The following is a 22,867-nucleotide window of genomic DNA, read 5'->3' as shown; positions in this document are numbered from 1 at the left end:
CTGGGCTGAGGCCTCCTTCTGCCTTGGTAGTTTGCTGGTTTAGTGCTGCCGCCCAGTGGCAACAGGTAGAAAAGCACCACAAATGTAAAGAGTGCTTTGCCTGCAAGGAGTCTTAGTGGATAAGGGAAATACCTTTGGTGTTGACTTGCCTACTTCCCATCCCTTCACCCTTCTCCCTCTCGCACTACTCAGATGGAGAGCTGGGGACCCATTTATTCATTTCACAAATATTTACGGAACAGGCACTGTTCCTGACACTGGAATATGGCAGTAGATATATATATTTTTTAAATGCATTCTTCCCTGGAGCTTACATTCTGGTTAGGACAGACAAAGTGACAAATAAGTAGCATTTCTATTAGGTCAGATAGTATAAGTGTTATGAAGACAAATAAAGCAGGGAAGGAAGATAGAGAATGTTGGAGGGTTGGGTGGGGAGTAGCTGACTTAGACATTTCAGGGTCAGGTCGTAAAGGGCCAGTGGGTTACTGTAAGGGTTTGAACTGTTACTCTGGGTGAGATGGAGAGTCACTGGAGAAGTAAGTAAAAGAAAGATATAATCTAACTCAGGTTCCAAATGATCGTTCCAGCTGCCATTTGAGAATAGAGTATGAGCTTACAAAGAGAAGTGTTAAGAGGCTATTGTGACAAATTGGAGAGAGAAATGATGGTGGCTAAGACAGAGTGGTAGTGGTGGAGGTGGTGAAAGGTGGCTAGTTTTTGAATCAATTTTGAAGATAGAGTCTATGGATTGAATGTAGGGGATGAGAGAAAGAGAAGAGTTGAGCTGGCCCAGTGGCGTAGTGGTTAAGTTCGCATGCTCCACTTCGGCAGCCCAGGGTTCGCAGGTTCGGATCCTGGGCACGGACCTACGCACCACTCATCAAGCCATGCTGAGGTGGCATCCCACATAGAGCAACTAGAAGGATGTGCAACTGTGACATACAACTATCTACTGGGGCTTTGGGGAGAAAAAAGGAAAAAAGGAGGAAGAGTGGCAACAGATGTTAGCTCAGGGCCAATCGTCCTCAAAAAAAAAAAAAGAAGAAGGGTTAAGAATGATTCCAAGGTTTTTGGCCTGAGTAACTGGAAGGATGGAGGTACCATCACTGAGAGGGGAAGACTTGGGGGAGGAAGAGCAGAAGCTCAGTTACAGATGCCTGTTGGATATGCAGGTGGCAATGTTGGTTGATATAGATGAGTCTGGAGTTCAGTGAAGGGATCCAGTCTGGACTTACAAGTGTGTGGGTGGTATTTAAAGCCATAATAAGCCTGGATAAGATATCTCCTAGAGGGCCGGCCCCGTGGCTTAGTGGTTAAGTGCTCTGCTGCTGGTGGCCCGGGTTCGGATCCTGGCCCGGGTTCGGATCCCGGGCGCCCACCGACGCACCGCTTCTCCGGCCGTGCTGAGGCCGCGTCCCACATACAGCAACTAGAAGGATGTGCAGCTATGATATACAACTATCTACTGTGGCTTTGGGGGGAAAAAATAAATAAATAAAATCTTTAAAAAAAAAGATATCTCCTAGAAAGAGAGAGTAGATGAAGTTGTAGACTGAGTTCTTTGTTTAGAAGTCAGGGAGTTGAGAGACTAGCTAAGGAGATGGAAGGAGTGGTCAGTGAAGGAGAAGGAAAACCAGGAGAGTCTTGTACCTTTAAGACAAGTGAAGAGAAAAAGGTGTGATCAGCTTTGTCAGCAAGCCAGTCTAGGTTAAGTTCAAATGAAGATTAAGAATCGGCCTCTGGGTTTAGCAGTGCGGAAGCCTCTGATGATCTTGACAAGAGCAGTTTCAAGTGGAGTGGTGGGGGCAACGTCTGATTGGAGTGAGTTTAAGTGAAAATGGGGGAGAATTGGAGAGAGCAAATACGGCCCAAAGAAAGGGTCTTGCCAGCAGTCAGATGGCAAGTTGGGGCTAGAGCCAGGGCCAGAACCTCAGTCTCCTCTCAGGCCAGGCTCCTGTAGGCACACAGAAGATAAGACGCCACTCTCACTCTTGAGAGCCTCGTGGCCCGCGGGGATCCCCCCTTGGTGGCTTGTTCTGAGTAAGGAAGCTGTGAGTCTCTAATTGAGAAATATCATTATTTTAGGCTGCGAGCTGGGAAGGGGGCCTGGTGTGGGTTCCAGGCGGTTCTTCCTCTGGCCGCCCAAAAGGCTTCTTATCTCACCTGCTCCAGGATGCAAGTCTGACGATGCCGACCCTTGAGTTTGGTCTGATTTCTGTTCCTGTCAGTTCTCTTAGGCTGGTCAAGACTTATGTACTTGTTGAAAAATCTGTTCTTATACTGTCCCAGAGGCCTGGTTAGAGCAGAGAAGCCTCTTTTTTTTTTTTTTTTTTTTTGGTAAGGAAGATTCGCCCTTAGCTAACATCTGTTGTCAATCTTCCTCTTTTATGCTTGAGGAAGATTAGCCCTGAGCTGACATCCGTGCCAGTCTTCCTCACTTTGAATGTGAGTCACCTCCTCAGCATGGCTGATGAGTGGTGTAGGTCCACACCCAGGATCCGAACCTGCGGCCCCGGGTGTCTGAAGCAGAGCGTGCCGAACTTAACCACCATGACCCCCAGAGAAGCCTTTTTAAATGCCTGGGAAAAGTGATAGGTTCCCTCCCCATTCTTAAGGTTGGGCTGCAAGGAGGACCCATTCCCATGGGATAGTAGAGCGGCCGGTGAGACCAGGTGGGCTTGAGCAGAGTGAGTAGGCCAGCCTGGAGTAGAGTAAGTGAACATGCTCTTCCCTGCTCACACTGCTTGGGCCAGTCAGCAAATGGCAGCCCATTTCTTCTGGGCCCTGGGCAGGGCCTCCCTGTGAGGGCTGACTTGGCAGCAGACTCCGCCTTCCCAGAGCTCATAATGTACCCAGGGAGTTAATCGGATATGTAAAGGACACAAGGACCTTGTGCCCTGAGAAGCTCTGCACACCCAGCAGGACAGTGCTTCAGCCTGGAAGCTCCATGAGGACAGTGGTCCATTGGGCTGACATGCCCTTGGTCTCTAGCACCCAGCCCAACCAGGCCTTGGAACTCTCGGGGCGTGAGTCCTGGCCCAGTCTTCAGAAGGCTGGCCTATGGAGAGGCATCGGAGTCACGTCTGAACTAAACACACTTGGGGCCACCTGGGCTCTAGTCTCAGCCTGGGCTGCTCTCTGCTCATAGGGATTTTCAGATGGCATTCTTTCCACCTGCAGATCTGCCCACTAGCCCTGTGGACCTGGTGATCAACTGCCTGGATTGCCCCGAGAACGCCTTCCTGCGGGATCAGCCCTGGTACAAGGCAGCCGTGGCCTGGGCCAACCAGAACCGGGCACCAGTGCTCAGCATAGACCCTCCTGTGCATGAAGTTGAACAGGGCATCGATGCCAAGTGGTCACTGGCTCTGGGCTTGCCTCTGCCGCTGGGAGAGCACGCAGGCCGCGTCTATTTGTGTGACATTGGCATTCCCCAGCAGGTGTTCCAGGAGGTGGGCATCAACTACCACTCACCCTTTGGCTGCAAGTTTGTCATCCCACTGCACTCTGCCTAGAGGGGCTCAAGGCAGGCTGGACCCTGCAGTCCCCTGCTGCTTCTGACACAACTTGACAACGAACGCCTTAAGGATGTGAAGCTTCATGGACCTTGATGTTAAATTTTTTCGTTTGGGTTTGTTTCTTCTGTGAGAGAACAGATCATATTTAAAACTGACCTGTCACCTGCCCTTAGCCAGGGAAGGCTTTCTCACTGGGTGTGCAGGTAGGTGCCAGGCTGAGTGCACAGTGGCTCCAGGCATCTCTACACTCGGCCCCCTGCATGGCCAGGTGGGGGCTTTGTTTACAGACATAGGCAGCTCTCAGACTGTGTTTTAGGTTTACAGCCACTGGGCCTGGGCAAGGGCCTTGCGGGGTGGGGCAGGTCCTGACTGGGGCCCTATACTTGCTCTTTTTAGAGCTTGTGGCTTTGTCTCCCCTACTCCCCTAGCTGGCAGCCCTTCCTCTGATCATGTAGAACCGGCTGTGCCGCAGCTGTCCACTAGAGGGCAGACTTGCACTCCCCATTCATTTTGAGGACTGTGAGGAGGCCTTCCCTGAGGCCCACAAGTTGATTTGAGGGCTTTTGACCTTTTCTCCTGAGCTAATCCAAGTATTATGCTGGGATTTTTTTCAAGGGTCCTTCCTTCCTCCTGTCCACTCCATCACTCTGAGAGGCAGGGAAGGGGGGGTGGCATCAGGATGGTTTTACTGTATTGGGATTTTATACTGTTTTTCTGTTGTCTTCAGCACAAGTGTAAGGTTATGTTACTGTAGAACCACAGTGCCCATCTTGCCAGCAGTGCCCCCAAAACCCCTTACCCCCTCTAGCTGGGGGCTGAGCCTTCACCTAGTCTGGGGCCAGACCCCTCAGGGTGCAGCTTTAATGTTCAGTATTGGGGAGGCCCCTGGGGGAGCCTGGTGCTGAGCCAGAAGAGGCTCCCTGGTGCTTCTGTCCTAGGCCACCACTCCCCCCCCACCTTGCCTGCACGTACATACCCCTACTCTCTTCTGCCCCCTCTGCCCTTTGCTTGAAATGGTCCTCTGCAGCTGTCATCCCAGAGCAGAGTGCATGTCCCTTCCCTGTGTGGGCTCTACCCCAGCTCTTACAGTGTCTGGGCTTTGAACCCTTTATGGTTGTCCATTCTAGATGAGTAGGCTTGGGGCCAGCACCCTGTCTCAAAGATGCCAAAATGAGGCTAGTTCTAGATGAGCTGGCTAGTGGAGCTCAGCCATAGGAACACACTGCTGCTCAGATCCTAAGGCACTAAGCCCCCAGACTTCACAGGCTTAGGCCCTAGAGGCTGGTGGAACAGGAGCCATGCCCTGGAGTCCCTGGCAGGGGCCCTTGCAAAAGGCTTATACTTTGAAGCCTTTTTCAGGACTTCAGGCTTTCTTCTGCTCTGTGCCCACCCACTCTGATTTAAGGGGGTGAGTGGGAGGGCTCACCAAGGATTGTGGACACAGGGTAGGCCCTAGTACCATGGGTTTCAGGTTGCTTATCACTTTTCTTATAGGAGCATAGCCAGGAGCAGATGAGGCAGGGCAGAGAGGGCTGGTCCCTTCTTTCCTCCCATCCTCCCTCAAATGTTCAATTGTCTCCAGCAGTGGGAGGAGGCCAGAGACTGAGCCTGTGCTGTGTATCCTCCCTGAGCCTCTGCTCACTCTCAGGGCCAAGCAGCTTCCAAGATGGGGCCCTCTGTTTAGCGGAAGGGCCGTAATCTGAGGAACAGTGCTGGATTACAGGCATTTTAGTAAGCAACCATTCAACAGGTTCTGGCTGCCTGTTAATGCAGTTAGGCCCCGATTGGGTACAATGGAAAACAAGCTAGAACCCTGGCCCAGAAGACTCTGCTTGCCCCAGTAAGCCACAGTGGCCCTGGGGGTAAAGGCCTTGTTGAGAGGCCACTGGGAGTTTGTGCCCAAGCCTCTTCCTCTTCTCTCCCCAGGTGGCACTGGAGCCTCTCCTTGCTCTCAGCCTGGGCCTTCCCCAGTGGTATTCAAGATAGGCATGATTCCTCTATCTTCAGCTCTTTTCAGAGGCATCCTGCTCGCAGTGCCCAGTCCCTAAGGGGCCCCAATCGGGTGGTCAAGCCTATCACTAATGCAGCTCTTGGGGAACCAAAAACCAGCACTAAAATAAAGCTGAATGATGGAGTCCTGTGCTCTGTGAATTGCTCTGCATGCTGCAGCGAGGTACTGCCACCCCAGCCCTAGGAGCCTGCCTTGTCTCACGCTTGACAGCCTTCGGTAAACCGTAGTTGTTGGGCATGTACAGCCTGAAGTCCCAGCCAGTGACAGGACTGGAAGGATAGGTAAAACCAGATGCTGCCTGGCTAACTAACTGCAGTGGGCCATTTCCCTCCCTCAGATTCCTTGGAGTGGAGAGGTACAGAGGCCAGCCGGGAAGCAGGTGCATGTCAAGGTGCCTTCTAGGACTGTCCAGCAGGCCTGCTGCCTCACTTCTGGGCCCAGGACACCCCAGCTTCGCTAACCCTTCTGTGCCTGGCCCACTTCACACTTAGCTCTCCACAAACTGAACTGCTAAGAAAGACTTTATTCGTAAGGTAGGGAAGGGAGAAGGCAAGGAGCCTGGAGATGGACACACTGGTACCAGGGGTTACAAACAGTAAGAAACACTTTATTATAACTTTACAACATATAAATAGCTTGGGTCAAATCTGTGCTTTCTGGCTGATGGGCATCACGTCTCCTCCCCTGCAGGCTCCCGCCTTCCTTCACATTGCACTGTTCATTGGGTGGCTCTGGCCCTGGGGCCTGGCGGTAGAGGTTAGAGAAAATGGGGCTGGGCAGCCCAGTCCCGTTCTCCCTCTCCTGGTGCAGTGGCCTGCACCTGTCATCTGCTTGGGTTTCGGCTGGTGTGGAAGGACCGCTCCTCAGGGGTCAGGCCAGCAAAGAAGGGATGCAGCAGGGCCTCCGCCAGTGTGATGCGCTGGGCAGGGTCAAATTCTAACATCCTCCTCATCAGGTCAAACAGCTGCACGTGCTCCAGAGAGTCTTGGAGCATGTAACTCTGCTCAGGGACAGAAGGTGCCTCAGTGTGATGGCAGGGTCCTGGGAAGCCACAGCAGGTCCCCTTTCCTCTAGGAAGCCTTGCTGCACTGGGTCGAGGAGACAGTGATGCCTCCCTGAAGGACTACTTCTGCCCTCCTGGACAATGAGCAGCTCCTTTCCTTTCACGCCTGTGTATAGCGTTTTGCTCTGAACTTGTCAGGCTATTGGGTGTCTTGCTGACTTGGTACCTCTGCCCCCACATGCAAAGTCCTGACAGGTGGGTAGAAATCACCTCTGCAAAATTCACTCGTCCGAGCACCAAATGCAGTTGACAGAGGCTTCCTGGCCATGTCTAGGTCTTCCCTCCCCCTCTTCAGTCCTGCCTAGTTCTTCCCAAAACAGAGAGAGGAGTGGGGGCAGGAAGCAGCAGGGTGTCTGACATCTGGCTCTTCTGGTGTTCCCCAATTATATTCATAGCCACCCTGCGGGGAAGGGGTAGGGCTAAGGGCCCCTTTGGGGCAGTCTCTAAGAAGCCCCATTGCCAGCACCCAGCAGCCTTGGGTGCAGCCTCCCATAGAGCTGGAGCGAGGAGGCAGCCTTTAGCTGCCTGGCCTTTCTTTCTGCTGTATGTCTGCCCAGTGCCTGGGGTCTCCTTGGCATGAGGTGAGCTGGGGGAAGCCAGAAACTGACCTTCAGAGGTTTGCAGTTCTCTTTCACATACCGGCCGTCAGAGCTGTTCTCATCCCAAACCAGGCCCCCTTTGTAGAAATATTTCTGCTTCCTGAAAATGAAGGGAGGGGAACAAATCTTGGGTGGGGGTGGGGAAGACAGTGGCAGCCTAGGGAATGGCAGCAAAGCCAGGCAGGGGGTCCTGGCCTGACCTAGCAGGGCAGTAAAGTCTGGGCAACAGGTTTGCCAGTCCCTCAGAGAGGTGTACGTGGAAGGCTGCTATGAGCCAGCAGGATCCCTGGGATGTCCTGCAAAGACTATCGAGTAGCTTCTTGACCCACAGCCGAGATGGGAAAGACCCCTCGGTCCCCCTGAGGGAGCTACCAGGGCTCCTTACCTGGTACGGTGGATCATGTGTGATGGGATGGGCCCTAGGATTTTCTCCATCATCACCAAATGCTCTCGGTTTTCGTGCGTCTATGGAAGGTCAGGGATAGAGCAAGCAGGGGTCAGTACCAGTCTCGGCCTCCTCAGGGAGGGTAAGGGGCAAAAAAGATGGGCAAGTGCCCTCCCTACCCTTGGGAGATGCAAACCCACCAATGGAATAGCACGCTCAGCCTCTCTGACCTGGTGGCCGTCCACCAGCCTGGGGCAAGGAACAAGGCCAGCCTATTATCTTAGGGTCAGGGTCGGGCTCACACTCCCTGGCACCTCAGGTGGACTCATCCATGACTGCACACCTCTCTCTGTTTACGTTACTCACTCTCCCCAGAACGTGCCCCGCCCCAGCCCATCTCCATGCCCTCACTCATGCTGTGCCCCTTGCCTATAATGCTCACTCCTCTCGCCCCAATCTTCCATCCTTGATGGCCCAGCGCGATTCCCTGAGTGCTCCAGCTACCCTGACATTCCTTCCCCTGAGCATCTACAACCCTCAGGAGTCTGAATCTCACAACATGCTGACTGGTAAGGGTGGAAGGGCTTCCCATACCAGGCCGCTGAGCCTGTCAGAGTAGCAGTGCTCAGGGTAGTGGAGCCATGTTGGGGAGGCCTACCTGGAAAAGTGTGAAGCCCCGGTAGTACTCGAAGAGAATGCAGCCAATGCTCCAGACGTCGCAGGGCTGCGCCCAGCCCAGCTCTGAAAGCCAAGATGGGGAGAGGCTGTGAGATCCAGCCCTGTGTTCCCAGCCTAGAGGTCACAGAACAGCTACCATACCGGCTGGCAGGACTCTTGCCCAAGTCCCAGTAGAAGTCCCTTTCTCGGTAAGGCCAAGTCAGCCACCACAGTGACTCATGACACTGACCCTGGGTGACAGACAGGCACATCAAGGCCTCTGTTCATACCCTCCCAACAACTGCACACTTTATTGGGGCTGGGGGCTATACAGTCACTCACCAAGGATCACCTCAGGCGGGCGATAGTGACGGGTGGCCACAATGGTTGTGTGATGCTCATGGTCAAAAGTGGCACTGCCAAAGTCAGCCACTCGGATGCTGGTGTTCTTCACCGACTTCTCCTCACAGCTCTGAAAAGCAAGGCAAGTGAGCCAGGTCAGGAGTCTGTCCCAGTGGGTAACCCACCCCTGGAGCAGGGCCTTGTCCTCTCCCCCACCAATACCTTGTGCTCATTGTAGAGAGTTTCAAATTCGGAATTCACAAAGAGGATGTTCTCTGGCTTCAAGTCTGTGTGGGTCAGTTGGTTCTCGTGTAGAACTGGGGAAGTGGGGAAGAGGAGCAAGGCAGACACTGAGAACCTGGGCTTCCCCTCTGGCCCTCCTGCCAGCTCTAGGCCAGATCCCTGCTGCCAAAGTCAGCCTGCCAGAGCCCCTCACACCCCTAACAGCAGGGGGCCAAGGAAGCAGACTGAACTCTGCCTGTGCTTGGGGCCTTGAAGGGTTCTGACACTTTAGAAGAGGGGGTGAAGGGGACTTTTTCCATTCCATTTTTCCCTCCCCTGCAGGGGCCAGGCCTCCTGAGCCTGTCTCCCAGCAAAGCTGCAGCATCAACCTTGAGATGGTTCTCTCTCCCCAGCACCAACTACATAATTTGTGGGGCTCCTTATTCAAAAACGATTAAGAAGGTCAAGATGGTGGCAACAGAGCATTAAACCAAGCACAGGGCCACCCATGAAGCACAACCCGTGAAGCTGGCCCTGCCTTGCTTCATCCTTAGCCCTGAGCAGGGAAGTCTGCCTTTTCCCTCCAGCCCCTGTCCCACTGACGGTGGTGCCCTGCCATTTACCACTTCGGGCTTCAGGCTCCCATCTGGCACTCAAGACCCTCACCACAGTGTGGCCCACTTCTCCCTAACATGGGCCCTCTCTTCACCAGTGAGTTTCAGCACATGCCAGGCTCTGGGCTGTCACTCAGCTGCCCACCTTGCTTGAATGCTCTTCCCTGACCATGTATGCACACCCTGCACAGTCCAGCTCTAGGTCTATCTACCTCCTCTCCAAGAAGCCTTTCTGTCCTGCTCCAACCACTGCAAATCCTGCAGTGCTGAGCACAGGCACCACCAAATATGCTCTTAAAGGCTGGCAGACAGATGAGAAGTGATGATTAGACAGAGGGTGTCTGTGTGGGCAGGACCTTCGACCTTTTCCTCCTATGCAGGAAGGTGGGAGTGGGGTTGGCAGCGGGGCTAAGTCTAGAGCAGCTCTTTCCTTTTTTCTTCCTGAGTGCCTGGGGGCAGAGGGTGGCTCAGGAGGCCTCTGGAGGGAACTACAACCTCTCCATCACCGATTCCTACCTGAAGGCCTTTCAGCCAAAGGGGCCCTTGTGTGTCTCAGGCCCAGCAGAATGGTAAGCAATGTGCTGGAGGGAATTGGGGAGAGCGAGACTACCAGGTGACTTTGCTGCAGGTACGTGGCCGCCCACTGCTCCATCTAAGAGTGGACACTTACATCTAAGGGCATGGCAGAGCTGGTATGCCATGTGCCGGACATGTGGTAGGGGGTAAGGCTGGAAGTTATTCTCCTTCAGGAACTCAAAGGTGTTCTTGCCCAGGAGCTCAAAGGCGATGCACATGTGACCATGGAAGTTGAACCAGTCAGACATCAAGACGCACAGGCTGGGGGAGAAGGATGGGTGGGACTCAGGCTCTGCGCTGTGGGGGCTGGCTGCCCCACCCCCTCCCTCAGATGAAACCAGTCCCCACTCCCTCCCAGGCCACTGGGTCGCACACCAGGATGCAGATACACGTGAAGAAAGAGAACCAGTTAACAGAGCAAGAGCACATCTCCGCACCAGCTGTCACAGAGCAGCTCGGAGCAAGGACTGAACTTCCTGCTGGGAGGAGCGGGGGTCATTCTGCTCTGAGGTCTCCTGCCTCACCTGTTTACGATATGGCATGGTCCTGGCATCTCAGGGAAAGAGAAGGAATAATGCCAGTACACTCCACAGGACTAGCACTGCTTTTTTCAACTCCCTCAGCTGAGCTTCCTGAGGGTCTGCGGGGCTCAGCACCGTGCTTGCAGGAGAGGAAATGCTCAGTGTCTGTGTGCCAAAGGCAGCTCTCCTTTGGATGTCTCTGACTACGCGAGAGCCTCAAACAGCTTCAGGTTTATATCTTGTCTAATGCCCCCCACAACCCAGTGAGGCCACCAATTCACAAATGCAGTGCTGGGAGGCCTCCCTCAGAACACAGAGCCAGTTGAAGTGGGGCCTAGACTGAAATCCAAAGGCTCCTTCCACCAAGACTGACTTGCCAAACCCATGGCTCTGGGTGTAGAGAGAAGGCATGGTGCCAGCCAGGTGAGACGACACCCCAGGGGCTCCAGGCAGTTGGGGCTGGAGTGGACACTGTCCCCATTGAAAGCTTCCCTCACATTCTTTGTCAACACTCACAACTTGTTCTCTTTGTCCTTCTCCTTGATTTTTTTGAGAACATTGATTTCTAGCCGGGCGGCCTCCCGGTACTTGCCCACGTTGCGGATGATCTTCAGAGCAACCTGAGACTTCCCTCTGGGACCGGGGAAGGAAGCAAAGGTTCTCATGAGAAGCTGCCCAGCCCTTCCCCCCCCTTCCTCAACCCAGCAACTCCCTGCAACCACCACTCAGGACTCCAGGAACAGGGCCTGCCCTGAAGAGAGCAGATACTTGATGCCTAACCTGCCCCATGCAACACCGACCTCCACCCTCCTAACAGCAAGCTCCCTTGGCATCTGTGAGTTAACACTCTTGGCATCCATGCCATCCTTAGGCTTTTATGATCTCAGACACTGCCAGCTCCCAGGGGAGAGTGGGCAGAGGAGTAGAGGCCCATCCTGCTGATCAGCACCAGCCCCAGAGCTCACTCAGTAATCCAACCTGTAGGCCAGTCAGCCTAGACCCTGGCAAGGCCATCCCACCCAGAATCCTCTTGACCTTCCTGAGCACATCTGCAGTCTAAGCAAAGGGTTCCCCCTGGGGTAGGGGTTCCAAGATGGAGTGAAGGCCTGGCAAGAAGGTAAGGGTGCCAGCAGTAGGGTCCTCGCACTGGGAGGCCCAGGGCTGCTCCCTTAACCACACCCCCTGCGGCCCCATCTGCCTACCAGCCACGGCATTTATGAGAGACCAGTGAGTGCCAGGAACCCTTGTTCAGTGTCCAGTGAGAATTTTAACAATTCCTGCTCTGCACTTCCCACCCCCTAGGCCACTTGCAGGATGCCAGCTGAGAAGGAAAGCTGCTGAGGTTTGACTGCCAGGCCCAATGGCTGTCAGGAAGGGGCAGCCAGAGTTCAGATGCCTGGTGGGGAAGTGGAATGAGACAGCCCTGGCTGGCAAGGGTGTGGCCTCTGAGACTGGCCTGGGTGCCTAAGACAAGGCTCACAGGCCCCAGAGCAGAGGCATCTTCTAGGGAATACCCTGCTTTTCTTTCCCTATCCCATTTTCCCAGATTTTCAGGGCAGGAAAGGACCTCAGAGGAAAGGCGACCCACTCCAGCCTCCTCCTAGAACAGCATCCTCCAATGGCACTCGGACCCCCAACACAGGGAGCTCCTCACTTCCACCGCCAGGGTTGGATGGCTCCGAGGATAAGGCCCTCCCTTTTGCTGAGCTAAATTCTGCCTCCTCACAATAACCCCACTGATCAACTCCCTTTGGACCCCCTAAAGGTCCCAAGCCCTGTATCTGCCCCTTAGTGACTTCAGAGGCTCACTTGCCCTCCAGTGGCACAGCCCAGAGAGCTTAGCTGCCCCCATGTGTCACAGCTCTCAGATCTGCCACCTCTCTCTCTCTGGTCACGGTAAAATCCACATGTCCCTATGCCAAGTGGTCCCAGCCCTAACCTCTTGGGTCACATTGGGTCCAAGGGGTGTTTAATGTGAACTGGAGCCCAGCGAGGCTTCCTCTCAGTCACCATCACTACCTTATCTTGGGGCCACAGGGCTGGCTGCACTGCTGGGTTTATCTGTCCTTCCCAAGCACCCCTCTGAAGGTGGGCCACTGTAGTACCGCAGTCCCCAGCTCCAGCATTCAACAGCTGGGGGATATGGGCAAACCCTGAGCATGTTTCTTCCATCTCTATAATAGTGAAAGGGTCACGTATGGGTGGCACGTGGCTCAAATGAGACAGCGAGGACACAAGCACTTTGTAGCTAAAGTGCCAAACCAATGAGAGGGCCATTAAGGCAGGGAGGCAGTAGGCTCCCAGGAGGTAGCCTCCCAGCCTAAGGTGGAGGAGGCAAGGGTTCCAATCTTGAGGAATGGTGAGGGGACAAAAGCGTTTCACTGTTCAGCCTGGAAGGGAGCCAAGTGCCCCAGCAGCACCCCAACACACACGTGTACCCTGCTCTACTTGAACACACTCAGGGGGGCCCACACTAAACCCCAGCCACACTGCAGAAGGCAGCAGCCTGCTTGGCGAGAAAGCCCAGGGTCTTTTTTTTTTTTTTTGGAGGAAGATCAACCCTGAGCTAACATCCATGCCAATCCTCCTCTTTTTTTTGCTGAGGAAGACTGGCCCTGGGCTAGCATCTGTGCCTATCTTCCTCCACTTTATATGGGATGCCGCCACAGCATGGCCTGACAAGCATTGCCTCAGTGCGCGCCTGGGGTTCCAAACCCGGGCCCCAGCAGCGGAGCGCGTGCACTTAACCGCTACACCATGGGGCCAGCCCCAGCCCAGGGTCTTGTTTCTCTCAACTGCACAGCCTCTCAGGCAGACCTCCAGAGGGTGGGGGCTCATGCTTGGGCTGCACTCAGCAGTACTCTCAACCCCCTGCCAGGTCCAGACCCTAAAGGAGATCACAGGAAGCAGAGCCAGACCACGGAGGAGCCAGGGCCTTGGCCCTGTTCTGATATCCACCACCACAGCCCTGGGGAAGTGGGGAACTGGGGGCAGCACCATTCACTGATGAGCAGTTTTTGGGCAGGGATGCCACATCCCTGTGGAAACCCAGGAAGTCTCTCCCATTTCAGGGGATCAAGAAAACCCCTACATGTGCAGATCAGAACCCTGCTTTGGTGCTATCTATCAAAAAGAAAAAGGTTAAGCTCTGACAGCCACCACCTTCAAGAACCTCAGGCTAGCTCTTCCCAGGAAGATGGCTCACCTGGCATGGTCTAGGCACTCCACCACCTTGCCAAAGGTGCCTTCGCCCAGGTTCCCCACGATCTCATCTAGGAGAGAAAAGAAGCAGGGCGTGAGGGTCTGGAGGGCAGAGGGTCGGCAGCTCCTGCAAGTTCACAGCATTCAAATTCTCAAAAACAAAAGGTTGCTCTCTCACTGCTACACTCTTAAAAACAGAAGTTGCTAGTGTCTGTGTCATTCAGGCAATTACTGGTGGCCCCGCTAAGGCGCCACGCGCACTAGAGGCCCCTCCAGGCAGGAGAGGTCTCATGTAACAAGGGGGGTAGAAAGTAGAGAGGTAAAGTTTTACGAAAGGTGGCTGTACATCGCTCTTGGAGCCAATCGCCGATCCGGCACACCAGGTGGCCCTCCTTGTCATCTTCCACACTCCGGCTGCTGCGCTTACTGCTCTGTTGGCTTCTCTGCATGCACCGCCCCCCGAAACGCCATCCGACCAATCGCATGGTAGGCGGTTCCGATTGACAGATTGAGGTGTCAGTCAAAGGCAGAGGTGGAGACGGTGAGGAGCCGGTGGGTTGGTTGGTTGGATTTTCCAGATCCCAGCATTTCATAAGGCACACAGCATATATAACGATAGGGATATTGCAAGGGACACGTCAAGACACAAACTGACTTCAAAAACAGAAAAGTAAAAACAGCTACAGGTATGTAAAGAAAACTCGGACATTATCTAAGAGAAGGGTGCCGCAAACGCTCAGAAAGATGACCAGCCTCTGCTGCTGAGGGGCCGAGGCCGTGCGGAGAGCCACAGCCCTGACTCCCTCCTCCACCGAGTCTCCCCTCCCGGACCCTCCCATGGCGGCTTCAGCCAGAGTAAAGACGGAGTGAGAACGGCGCAAGAAGGTGGCTGGCCCAGCCTGGGTCCGATCATCCAGAATGGTCAGAGGCCACTCTGGCTTCAGCTGCAGAATGCCCGGCCTGTCCTTGCCTGCCCTGTTTGCATGTGCAACCCTGCACATGCCCGACAGCTGCCACTCAGAGCCAAGCTGCCACCTGCCCCCGAGACGGCATCCGTGGCCAGACTTGATATCACCACCAGAAATAGCCTTCCATCAGCAGCCCTTGTGCCACCAGCCTTGAGCAGGGAAGGAGCCTAGGATCCTCTGGGCCAGTCGACCTCCAGGCCTCCTACCATGATGACCCCCACAGCCAGCTCCTGTCCTGGCCTTGACACCTATGCTACTCACAGACCAGGCCCATCCTGAGCCTCATGACAACAGAGGGCACCAAAAAGAGAAGCGGAGCCACAGACCTGCACTGCCATCCTGTGGCAATGTGTGGCAGTGTACAGAGAGGCCACCAGGCCATGCTGGGCACTTGCAGTTAACTCTCAACCCATGGCCACTCAAAGAAGTCACAGGAAAGCTAGGCAGAGACGATGCCTGGCCCCCTCCACCAGTTCCGCCACTACTCCTCACGGCCGGCGGGACGGAAGAGCGATGGGGAGGAGAAGAGAAGACGGCACATAACCTCGGAGATACAGAATTGGCTTTCCTTCTCAGGGTTCTGATTGCAGTGAGGGCTCCTGGTCTCAGCAGAGATCTGGACAACCTTCCATGCTAGGAACACTGCCAGGCCCTGCTCTTGGCATGTGGCCTGCAACTGGACAAAGCCTGGGGCTGTGGGCCTTTCTGTCATTTCTTTACATGCCCCATCACATGGGCAGCTCGTCCCCCTCGCCTTGACTGCCCCTCATGTGAAGAGGCTAGGCTGAAAAGGGCCTGGCTGGAGGTCAGAAGGGAAGCTCCCAGTCTGAGCTGACTGACAGGCAGACTGTCCCCCACCTGTGGGCACTCCAGCCTCCAGGCCTTTGGGGAAGGGTATGGACATGAGACTACAGAGGTAGATGGGTGCAGTTCACAGCAGTCAGAGCACTCAGCTACGTGTGGGGGCAATCTCTGGGTGGGAAGGACCAGGCCATATAGCTCCAGACCATATACCAGCAACCCTATTAGGATCCCTAGGAAGCGTCCACAGCCACTTGCACCACGTGGCCTGTGCCTGGAGCAGTGCGGAGACACAGACAGGCCAGGGGCCAACCAGCGCCGGAGCCAGAGCCCCTATAGCTGCCACTGCCAATGGGCCAGAAGATAGAGGAGCTGGGCCCCTTGATCAGCCCTGCATCTGGACCAGACAACACATACACACACACATGCACGCACACCAAATGCGCGTGCGCAGGGCTGGCAGTACTCACCCCAGACCAGCCAGCCTGAGAGAAGGCGAGAAAGAGATGAGGCCTTTAAGCCCCAGCCAGCACACTCCGGCCACTACTCACCGAGGAGGCGCTGCTACAAGACCTGGTGCGGCGTTTGTGGCAGTGATGGGCATGCTTGCGGGTCCGGTATGGCTCCCTCTCCCGTGACCGCCGACGATGATGGGAACGCGAAGATCCATAGCAGTCCTCTCCAAAGGATGGGCTCCGCTCTTCACACCGGTATGTGTCACTGTCACGGCGCTCCCGGTATCTCCGCTGGTAGGGCAGGCGATCATGGCTGCCAAGAGGGGGACGGGGACACTGGTCAAACCAGGCCCTTCCTCCCACCAAACAGGCTTCTGCTACCAGCCAAGAGGCATGTGGTGGGGCCCCTTGTCCAAAGGGCTCACAAGGGTAGCCTGTTGGAGCAGAGGCATCCAGACTAGGGGAAGAGAGGGAGCGAGGAGTATGTGTGGGAAGTCTAACCTCCAGAACCACAGCTACTGACAACATCCCTCCAGCGCCACAGGAGGCAGAGCATGGTGAAGGTGAAGGGAAGGCGAGCACAGTGGAGGGGCTCTGAGGGTTCCAACGCCCCAGGGCTCCCTGTGGTCTGCTGAGACTGTAATTTTGGTCTGGGGGCTGAGATAGGACCAGGGACCAACCTCTAGAAAGGGCTGAGGTTATGTTCCAAATGCCCACTAAGGCAGGCTCAGAGGTTAGCAGGGGAGATGCTAGCCTAGAAAACGGGAATGTGTTAGGAGAAGATTCAACGATAGAGAAAGAAGGGGCGGCAAGGACGGCAGTGAATGCTGAGGCCAGGGATTGCAGGTGAGATCAGGAAGGAGCCCAAAGAGGACAGGGCAGTGATGGAGGTGCAGCCGCAGAAGCAACAGTCACCTGAAGGAGCCCGGGGCTGCACAAGACCCCAGGCTGTCTCCCTAGCCCAGCAGAGGGAAGGAGCTCTTCCTTCTGACCTAGTTCCCTCTCACCTTCTGGACCGAGACCTCCGGGGCGGAGGCTCCCTTCGAGACGGGTATCGCAGTCTCCCTTCGTGCTCCCGACTGTAAGACCTCCTCCTCTTCCATCGGTAGCTCAGGTATGGGTCTGGCTCAGGGGAGCGGTATCGCTTACAGTGATGCATCTAGGCCACGAGAAATAGAAAGCCCTGCTAAACAAGCAGCCAGCCACAGGGCTGCTCAGGCAGCCTAGGCACTCCTGAAGAAGAGGCCCAGTGTTCTGTTTGGGGGCAGCCCCTCCCAGGGGTTTATGAAGTGAAGAAGAACTCTGAGGTCACACTGGTCAAACAGAAGACAATGGGTAACACCCTTCTCTGCCAGTGAACAAACAAACAGCTGCCTCTCCAGCACAGCATCACTGGCCTGGTGGCCTGAGCACTCAGGGAACTGGGCGAGTCAGGACAGGTGCTGAGGTGGAAGGCAGGGAGGGGCTGGTGAGCACCATCACAGGAGACCAAGGCCAAGGAGAAAGGGGAGCCTCCTGCGCTCAATTCCCTCCTGCCTGTCTGTAGGGGCCTATGAAGTGACTGCTGTGTCAAGCCAGAGGCCAGAGTCAAAGGGCTGTTGGCAGGGAGCCAACACACAGGAATAAGCAGGGAAAGCCCTCAAGTCTGAGAAGCCAAGTTGCCTGGCTGAGGCCTTGAACTGGACCCCACTTAAGGGAGCAAAGACCACAAGTCAGTGTGAGGGGCCACAGGCAGAAACGAGAAGACCAGCCCTTGGAGAAAGAGGTGCACAGGGTCTCACAAACATTCCCTAGCCCACCTGAGGGTATGGCCAAGCAAACATGGGGGTCTGTCCAGCCCTTGCTGGTCCACAGTCAGTCTTAGCACCAGTAAAGATGCCAGGGTCCTCAGAGCATCCAAGTGTCTTGCCCAATGCCCATTTAGCACTCTCAGACCACTGCAGCGCCATGCCAGGCAGCACCTCACCTCTATCCGACAGTACCTCTACTGTCCCTTCTTCTAGCTCCCCTGTTCCAGTAGCCTCTCCTGCACCCATCTCAGGAGTAGCCAAAGGGTTGGCTGTCTGGCAGGCTTCTGTGCTCGGGAGGCAGGCCAAAAGGGCCCCACCTCACTATCCCTGTTCAGCAGGGACTTACACCCACCACAGGAAATTGCCAGGTTGGATCGGCTACCAGCTGAGAAAGATGGCTATGTGAGGCCAGCTCCCTGTTCCACCCACAGCCAAAACCCTGACATTGCCTCCAGGGGAAGGCTGGGCCAGAGATCGTGGCCAGCCTCTCTGCCAACCTCCAGTGGTAGTCAGTCCTGGGCTTGCTTGACCAAGCACATTTTGGACAAACCCAGTGAGGCTGCCCCATCTCATGAGAAGGGTTTGTCAGGAGGAGAGCACAACGTCTCCCCTTGGAACAGCATGACAGCAAGGCATATCTGACCAAACCCCTGGGAGCTTCTCCTTGATCCTGAGAAAGTCACTGCCCTCAATTTCCCCATTAGCACGTGTCTTCCCCTGTCTACTTGGAAGTCCAGGCCCCCGTGATCCTTCGAGACAAATACTATGTAAAATCACTGGCAACTCCTCAAGAGCTTAGACTGCTCTTCTGTTTTGATGCTCAGCTGACTAATGTTTCACTGTTTTTCTGCAATGACCCTGGTCAGGTGCCCAAGCTATGGAATGAAGGTGCTATCTCACATCTCACTAAGTGACATGGAAGATGCTCCAGTAACCAGGGCAGACGCCCTGCCTATCCTGACTGCACAGACAGAGCTGGAGGACATGGTCTAGTCCTAGGCCTAAGACTCCCTCCTGGGACCTAGAAGATCTTATGTCCACACATGTTGACATTAGTGGAGAGAAGACGTCTTCAGAGTTAGATAAATGTCAATCTGAATCCTGGCACTGCCACTTCTCGCTGTGTGCCTTTAGGCAAGTTATTAGACTACTCTGACCTTCAGCTTCCTCTTGCAACAAGGGAATAGTAATTTCTTACAGGGTTCTGTGAAGATTAAATTATGTTACTCCTTTAAGTACATGCCTAGCACATGCCTTCAGGTCAAATGCCTAGCACAGGTCTGGGCCCACAAGAAGTACTGAAGGCAGCTTTTCGTTAACCACATTAAAAAGATTCCAAAGTCCTTTCCAAGGTTGGGGGGGTGAGGGTGCAGGCTCTAAGTAGAAAACCCTGAACTAAATCCCAGTGCTGCCACTTACTGGCCTCCTGACCTTATACAAGTCACTCTAGGCCTTGGTTACTATACCTGGAAAATGGAGACACCACCACCTCCCAGCCAACTTGGCAAAGGAGATGACAAGTATGAGAGCTATGAAGTACCACACGCAAGGCAATCAAAGAAAATAACCTCTCCTTTAACACATTCTAGGCAAGTGAAACACTGGAAATACTACATGCCCCTCATTATCTTCCCAGCCAGGGCTCTAGGGCCCATTTGTTTTTTCTTTTTTTTTTTTTGTGAGGAGATCAGCCCTGTGCTAACATCTGCCAATCCTCCTCTTTTTTCCCTGAGGAAGACTGGCCCTGGGCTAACATCCGTGCCTATCTTCCTCCACTTTATATAGGACGCCGCCACAGCGTGGCTTGACAAGCAGTGTGTGGGTGCGCACCCGGGATCCGAACCGGCGAACCCCGGGCCGCCGCAGCGGAGAGCGCGCACTTAACTGCTTGCGCCATGGGGCCGGCCCCTAGGGCCCATTTCTCATCAATTATCTCTGATTCTCTGAGACCACAGCAAACGGGTTATTTCAAAATGCTAAGGGCCACAATTATGCTCCAGAGAGCTCTGCTCTGCACAATGAAGAGAAAGGTAATATGAAGGAAACCAGGCGGAGGATGCCAGCTTTTCTCTGAGCACAGGCCGAGCTGGCTTCTCATCTGCCGTTCCTGGCCAGAGAACTGGGCTGACAAGAAGAGCAGCCAGCCAGGTCAGCGGCTGCCCTCCCGGATCCCTACCACCCCAGCGCCCCATGGTTATTTTTGGCTGACGCTGCCCCACCACTGCAACCTCAAACCTGCCACCTTGCAAGCTGCCACCACCGGGTGAAACGCTCCTCCTTTTCAAGGGCATGGAGAAGGGAAGCTGGAAGGCCGCCAACTCCGCCTCGACGGGGGCCTGGCTCAGGCAATCCCCACCGCAGCTCCACACCAGGGCACCCACACCCGGAACTAAAGCACAGAGACTCCCGGGCCGCTCGGGCCGAAGAGCAGCCGGGGCATTTGTACCGTCAGCTTGGCCAGGCCCCTCCCCCGGGCTGGAGCGGCTCCACCATCACAACAAAACACGCAGGGAGCCCGCGGCCCTCGCTGGCGTCCCTTCCTGTCACCTCGGGTCCCAGAGCCCGGTGGCCCGTAACCGCCGCCAATGGCAGCAAAGGGAGACCTGGGGGGCAGGAGGAAGGCCAGCCTGGACCAGAATCAAACGCCAGGCCGCGCAGGAAGGAGTCGTCTGAGGAACAAGCCTCGAGGGGAGTTGGGGGGGTGGGGTCTGAAGGCCCCTCCAGGCTATCCCGCGTAGGACCCCGACCCCATTTCCTCGGGCAGGTGCAGGGCCGAAACTGGATCCCTGCAGGGACCTCAGAGGCCCCTCAGACTCGGACTCCCACACCGCGGGATCGAGAGGTCGGGGTCTGTGGTGACCGCCCTCCGGGGGAGAAGCGGCGGGTCAGGGGTGAGAGGTCGGGGCCGCGGCCTGAACTGAGCCGACGAGAAGGAACGAGAGGAGGCCAAGACCGAACCAGGAGCCCGGGGTACCGCACCCAGCGCGCCCGCCCCGACGACTCAGACCCCGCCGCCGCCGCCGCCGCCCTCGCGGGCCCGGGCCCACACTCACCGTCTCCCAGGCTCCGGCTGCAGCTAGGCCCCACTCCCAGCTCCGAGCGCCTCTTCCGCTTCCGGCTCCGGCCTCCGCCCGTGGCGGCCCCGCCCTCCGCATGACGCAGCCGTCGCCAGCCCCGGCTCGACCCGCCTCGGTGGCCTGGCCGCTCTAGCCCCCGCCTCGAAGGCTCTGGAGGACCCGCCTTCTCCGCCCCGGTCGGTGCGGCAGTCGTGGAGACTGGTTCCGGGAGAGCCGAGGGGACGTCCTAGGCCGCGGCCCGCCCCGCGCCGTGTCGCGACGCACGTAGGCCCCAAAGACGCGACAGAGGCGCCGTCCCCCGCCGGCGGGCGCTAGGAGCCGGAAGGTGGAGCCCCGACCTGGCCGGGGGCTGGCCCGCTCTGCCGCCCCGACCCCGCCCGTGCCCGCCAACCCTTCCTGCGCGCGGGCAGGGCATTGTTTCGCTGTCGGCTCGGTGAGAACCCGGTAGACCTTGAACGCTCGCCCGGTGCCGGGGCCCAGGAGGGCGCTAAAGAGGATGGAGCTCTGTGCCTGAGGCTCGGGAAGGCGGTCATGATCCGGTTACGTGAAAGAAGCAAATGAGACCTTATTCTCCTTGTGTGGGGGGGTTTTAAAGCCATGGCGGCACGCCCAAGCTTCCAGGTGCATGCAGAGCAGTGTCTGGGAAGATGCCCGAGAGCCCCGTCGGCGGGGCCTCGGAGGATGGGGTGTGGGCTACAGGGGGGGCCCCTTTCCTTGAGCACCGCAGTCAGCGGGCCAGCAATGGTTCTCAGCTAATAAACTCCGCGCCCAGCCGCCGTCAGGCCTTCGGCCATTTCTCCGCCGAGTCACTCGACGACCCCTTCCGCCGAGGTCGCGAGCGTGGGATCACCAAAACCCCTCCCACCGACTGTCCCGCGCCGGTCAGGGCGGGATAACGAGGCCCCCGTTTTCCGGATGAGGAAACTGGCCGAATCCTTCGCGAGACCTCACGGTTCGGGGCGTGCACGCCCCGCCGGGCGGGGCTGGCGTCCCCTCAGCGAAGCCGGCGGGAGCGGCCTCTAATTGCCCCCACGCCACGCAGGGGCCGGAGCAGGAGGGCGGGCCATCGCTGCAGGCCCCGCCCCCCGGGGCGACTCCGCGAGAGTGGCCGGGGCTTCCCCAGCTCCGCGGGCACGGGCCGCCCCTGCGGCGCCGCCCCATGAGGGCTGGGCACGCCCCTGACGCGAGGCGGTGTCTCCCCGCCCGGCGGGCGCGGCCCGCGCCGAGCCTCCCACGGAGTTGCGGTGGTCTTTTGAGTCCTTAGCCTCTGGCTGCCCTCTAAACTGGGGTCTGAAGGCGTGGCTTGAGAGGGTGACTAGTACCCCTCAAATCTCCGTTAGCCACAACCGAAGTCAACAACCGAAGCTAAGTAAAAACAGGATGCTTGCTACACTAACGCGGCCTCAAGGCCGGCTCCTGGTCCCCTTCCAACCAAATGCACCCGCCCCAACGTAGCAATTCCGGAGCCTCTTCAAGTGCGCGGTGCGTGACCGAGAGCCCGGCCCTCGGGATCCCGCCTCAGGGGCCGGAGGTTCCGAGTTGCCATTCTTGCCCGGCCCCGATGCTTGGTCTGTGGCCGCGGCCACTCTAGCAGGGGTTCATCTCAGGGTGTCACCCAGTCAGACGATGTGGGAGGACTCTGGTGTCTCCTCCTCCCACCGCTTCGTGTTTCCCGCGGTTTCCATGGCCTCTGGAAGCCAGGACCACGTCGGCAGCTGAGGGCAGAGGAGCTCAGAGAGACTCCTGTCTCCTGCCCTGCCTGCCCTGGGGGCCAGGCTCTGAGGGCCCCATCTTCCCACGAGCCCTCCCACCATCGAGAACCCAGAAGTCTTTGCCTCCCAGTAACGAAGCAGTTCTCTCTTTTTCTGAAGTGGCATAGGAGCCATCTCCCAACTCCTCTCCAAAATCTGCAGTCCAGCAGCTGTCCCGCCTGAGATTTTACCATTAGACCTTCATTCTTTTGTCTCTATTCCTAAAAGAACTCATTCCTAGAAGAAAGAGAGGCAGAATATCAGATAGGCACCAAGATCTACTCTGAGGTGAAGTATGGATAACTACCAGCAC

General features: G+C 56.3%; 2 protein-coding genes across 3 annotated transcripts in view; one reads left to right on the top strand and one right to left on the bottom strand.

The window, feature by feature from the left end:
- Positions 1-5,655, top strand: part of EDC3 (enhancer of mRNA decapping 3) — a 58,835-nt gene extending 53,180 nt beyond the window's left edge. For both annotated transcript variants that reach the window (XM_087428702.1, XM_004421813.3), the window contains exon 7: positions 3,184-5,655. In XM_087428702.1, the coding sequence (XP_087284828.1) occupies positions 3,184-3,518 (335 nt within the window). In that variant the 3' untranslated portion in view covers positions 3,519-5,655. The remainder of the gene's footprint in view (positions 1-3,183) is intronic.
- A 380-nt stretch (positions 5,656-6,035) lies between these two features.
- CLK3 (CDC like kinase 3) lies at positions 6,036-20,890 on the bottom strand. The gene is made up of 13 exons (XM_004421812.3): positions 20,780-20,890; positions 16,944-17,095; positions 16,033-16,249; positions 14,059-14,155; positions 13,717-13,783; positions 11,028-11,144; positions 10,085-10,251; positions 8,801-8,895; positions 8,579-8,708; positions 8,238-8,320; positions 7,580-7,659; positions 7,204-7,294; positions 6,036-6,532 (listed from the first exon to the last, which is right to left on the bottom strand). The coding sequence occupies exons 1-13, from the start codon at positions 20,879-20,881 to the stop codon at positions 6,356-6,358; spliced, it is 1,575 nt and encodes a 524-aa protein (XP_004421869.1). The 5' UTR covers positions 20,882-20,890; the 3' UTR covers positions 6,036-6,355.
- Positions 20,891-22,867: the final 1,977 nt, after the last annotated feature.

The sequence above is a fragment of the Ceratotherium simum genome, chromosome 3 (assembly GCF_057802395.1).
Source record: "Ceratotherium simum simum isolate JZ-2026a chromosome 3, ASM5780239v1, whole genome shotgun sequence".
NCBI classification, from domain to species: Eukaryota; Metazoa; Chordata; class Mammalia; order Perissodactyla; family Rhinocerotidae; genus Ceratotherium; species Ceratotherium simum.
The sequence above is the reverse complement of the archived record's forward strand: the minus strand, read 5'-3'. Positions and strand labels throughout refer to the sequence as shown.

What these genes read in the sequence shown, in the direction of transcription:
- CLK3 (XM_004421812.3), bottom strand. Translation starts at nt 20,881, where the DNA reads ATGCGGAGGGCGGGGCCGCCACGGGCGGAGGCCGGAGCCGGAAGCGGA. An exon ending in AAGGACAAAGAGAACAAGTT is followed by an intron (nt 10,252 to 11,027) that starts GTGAGTGTTGAC and finishes CTTCTCCCCCAG; the next exon opens with CCTGTGCGTCTTGATGTCTG. An exon ending in AGAACTGCAAACCTCTGAAG is followed by an intron (nt 6,533 to 7,203) that starts GTCAGTTTCTGG and finishes GTCCCTGAGCAG; the next exon opens with AGTTACATGCTCCAAGACTC.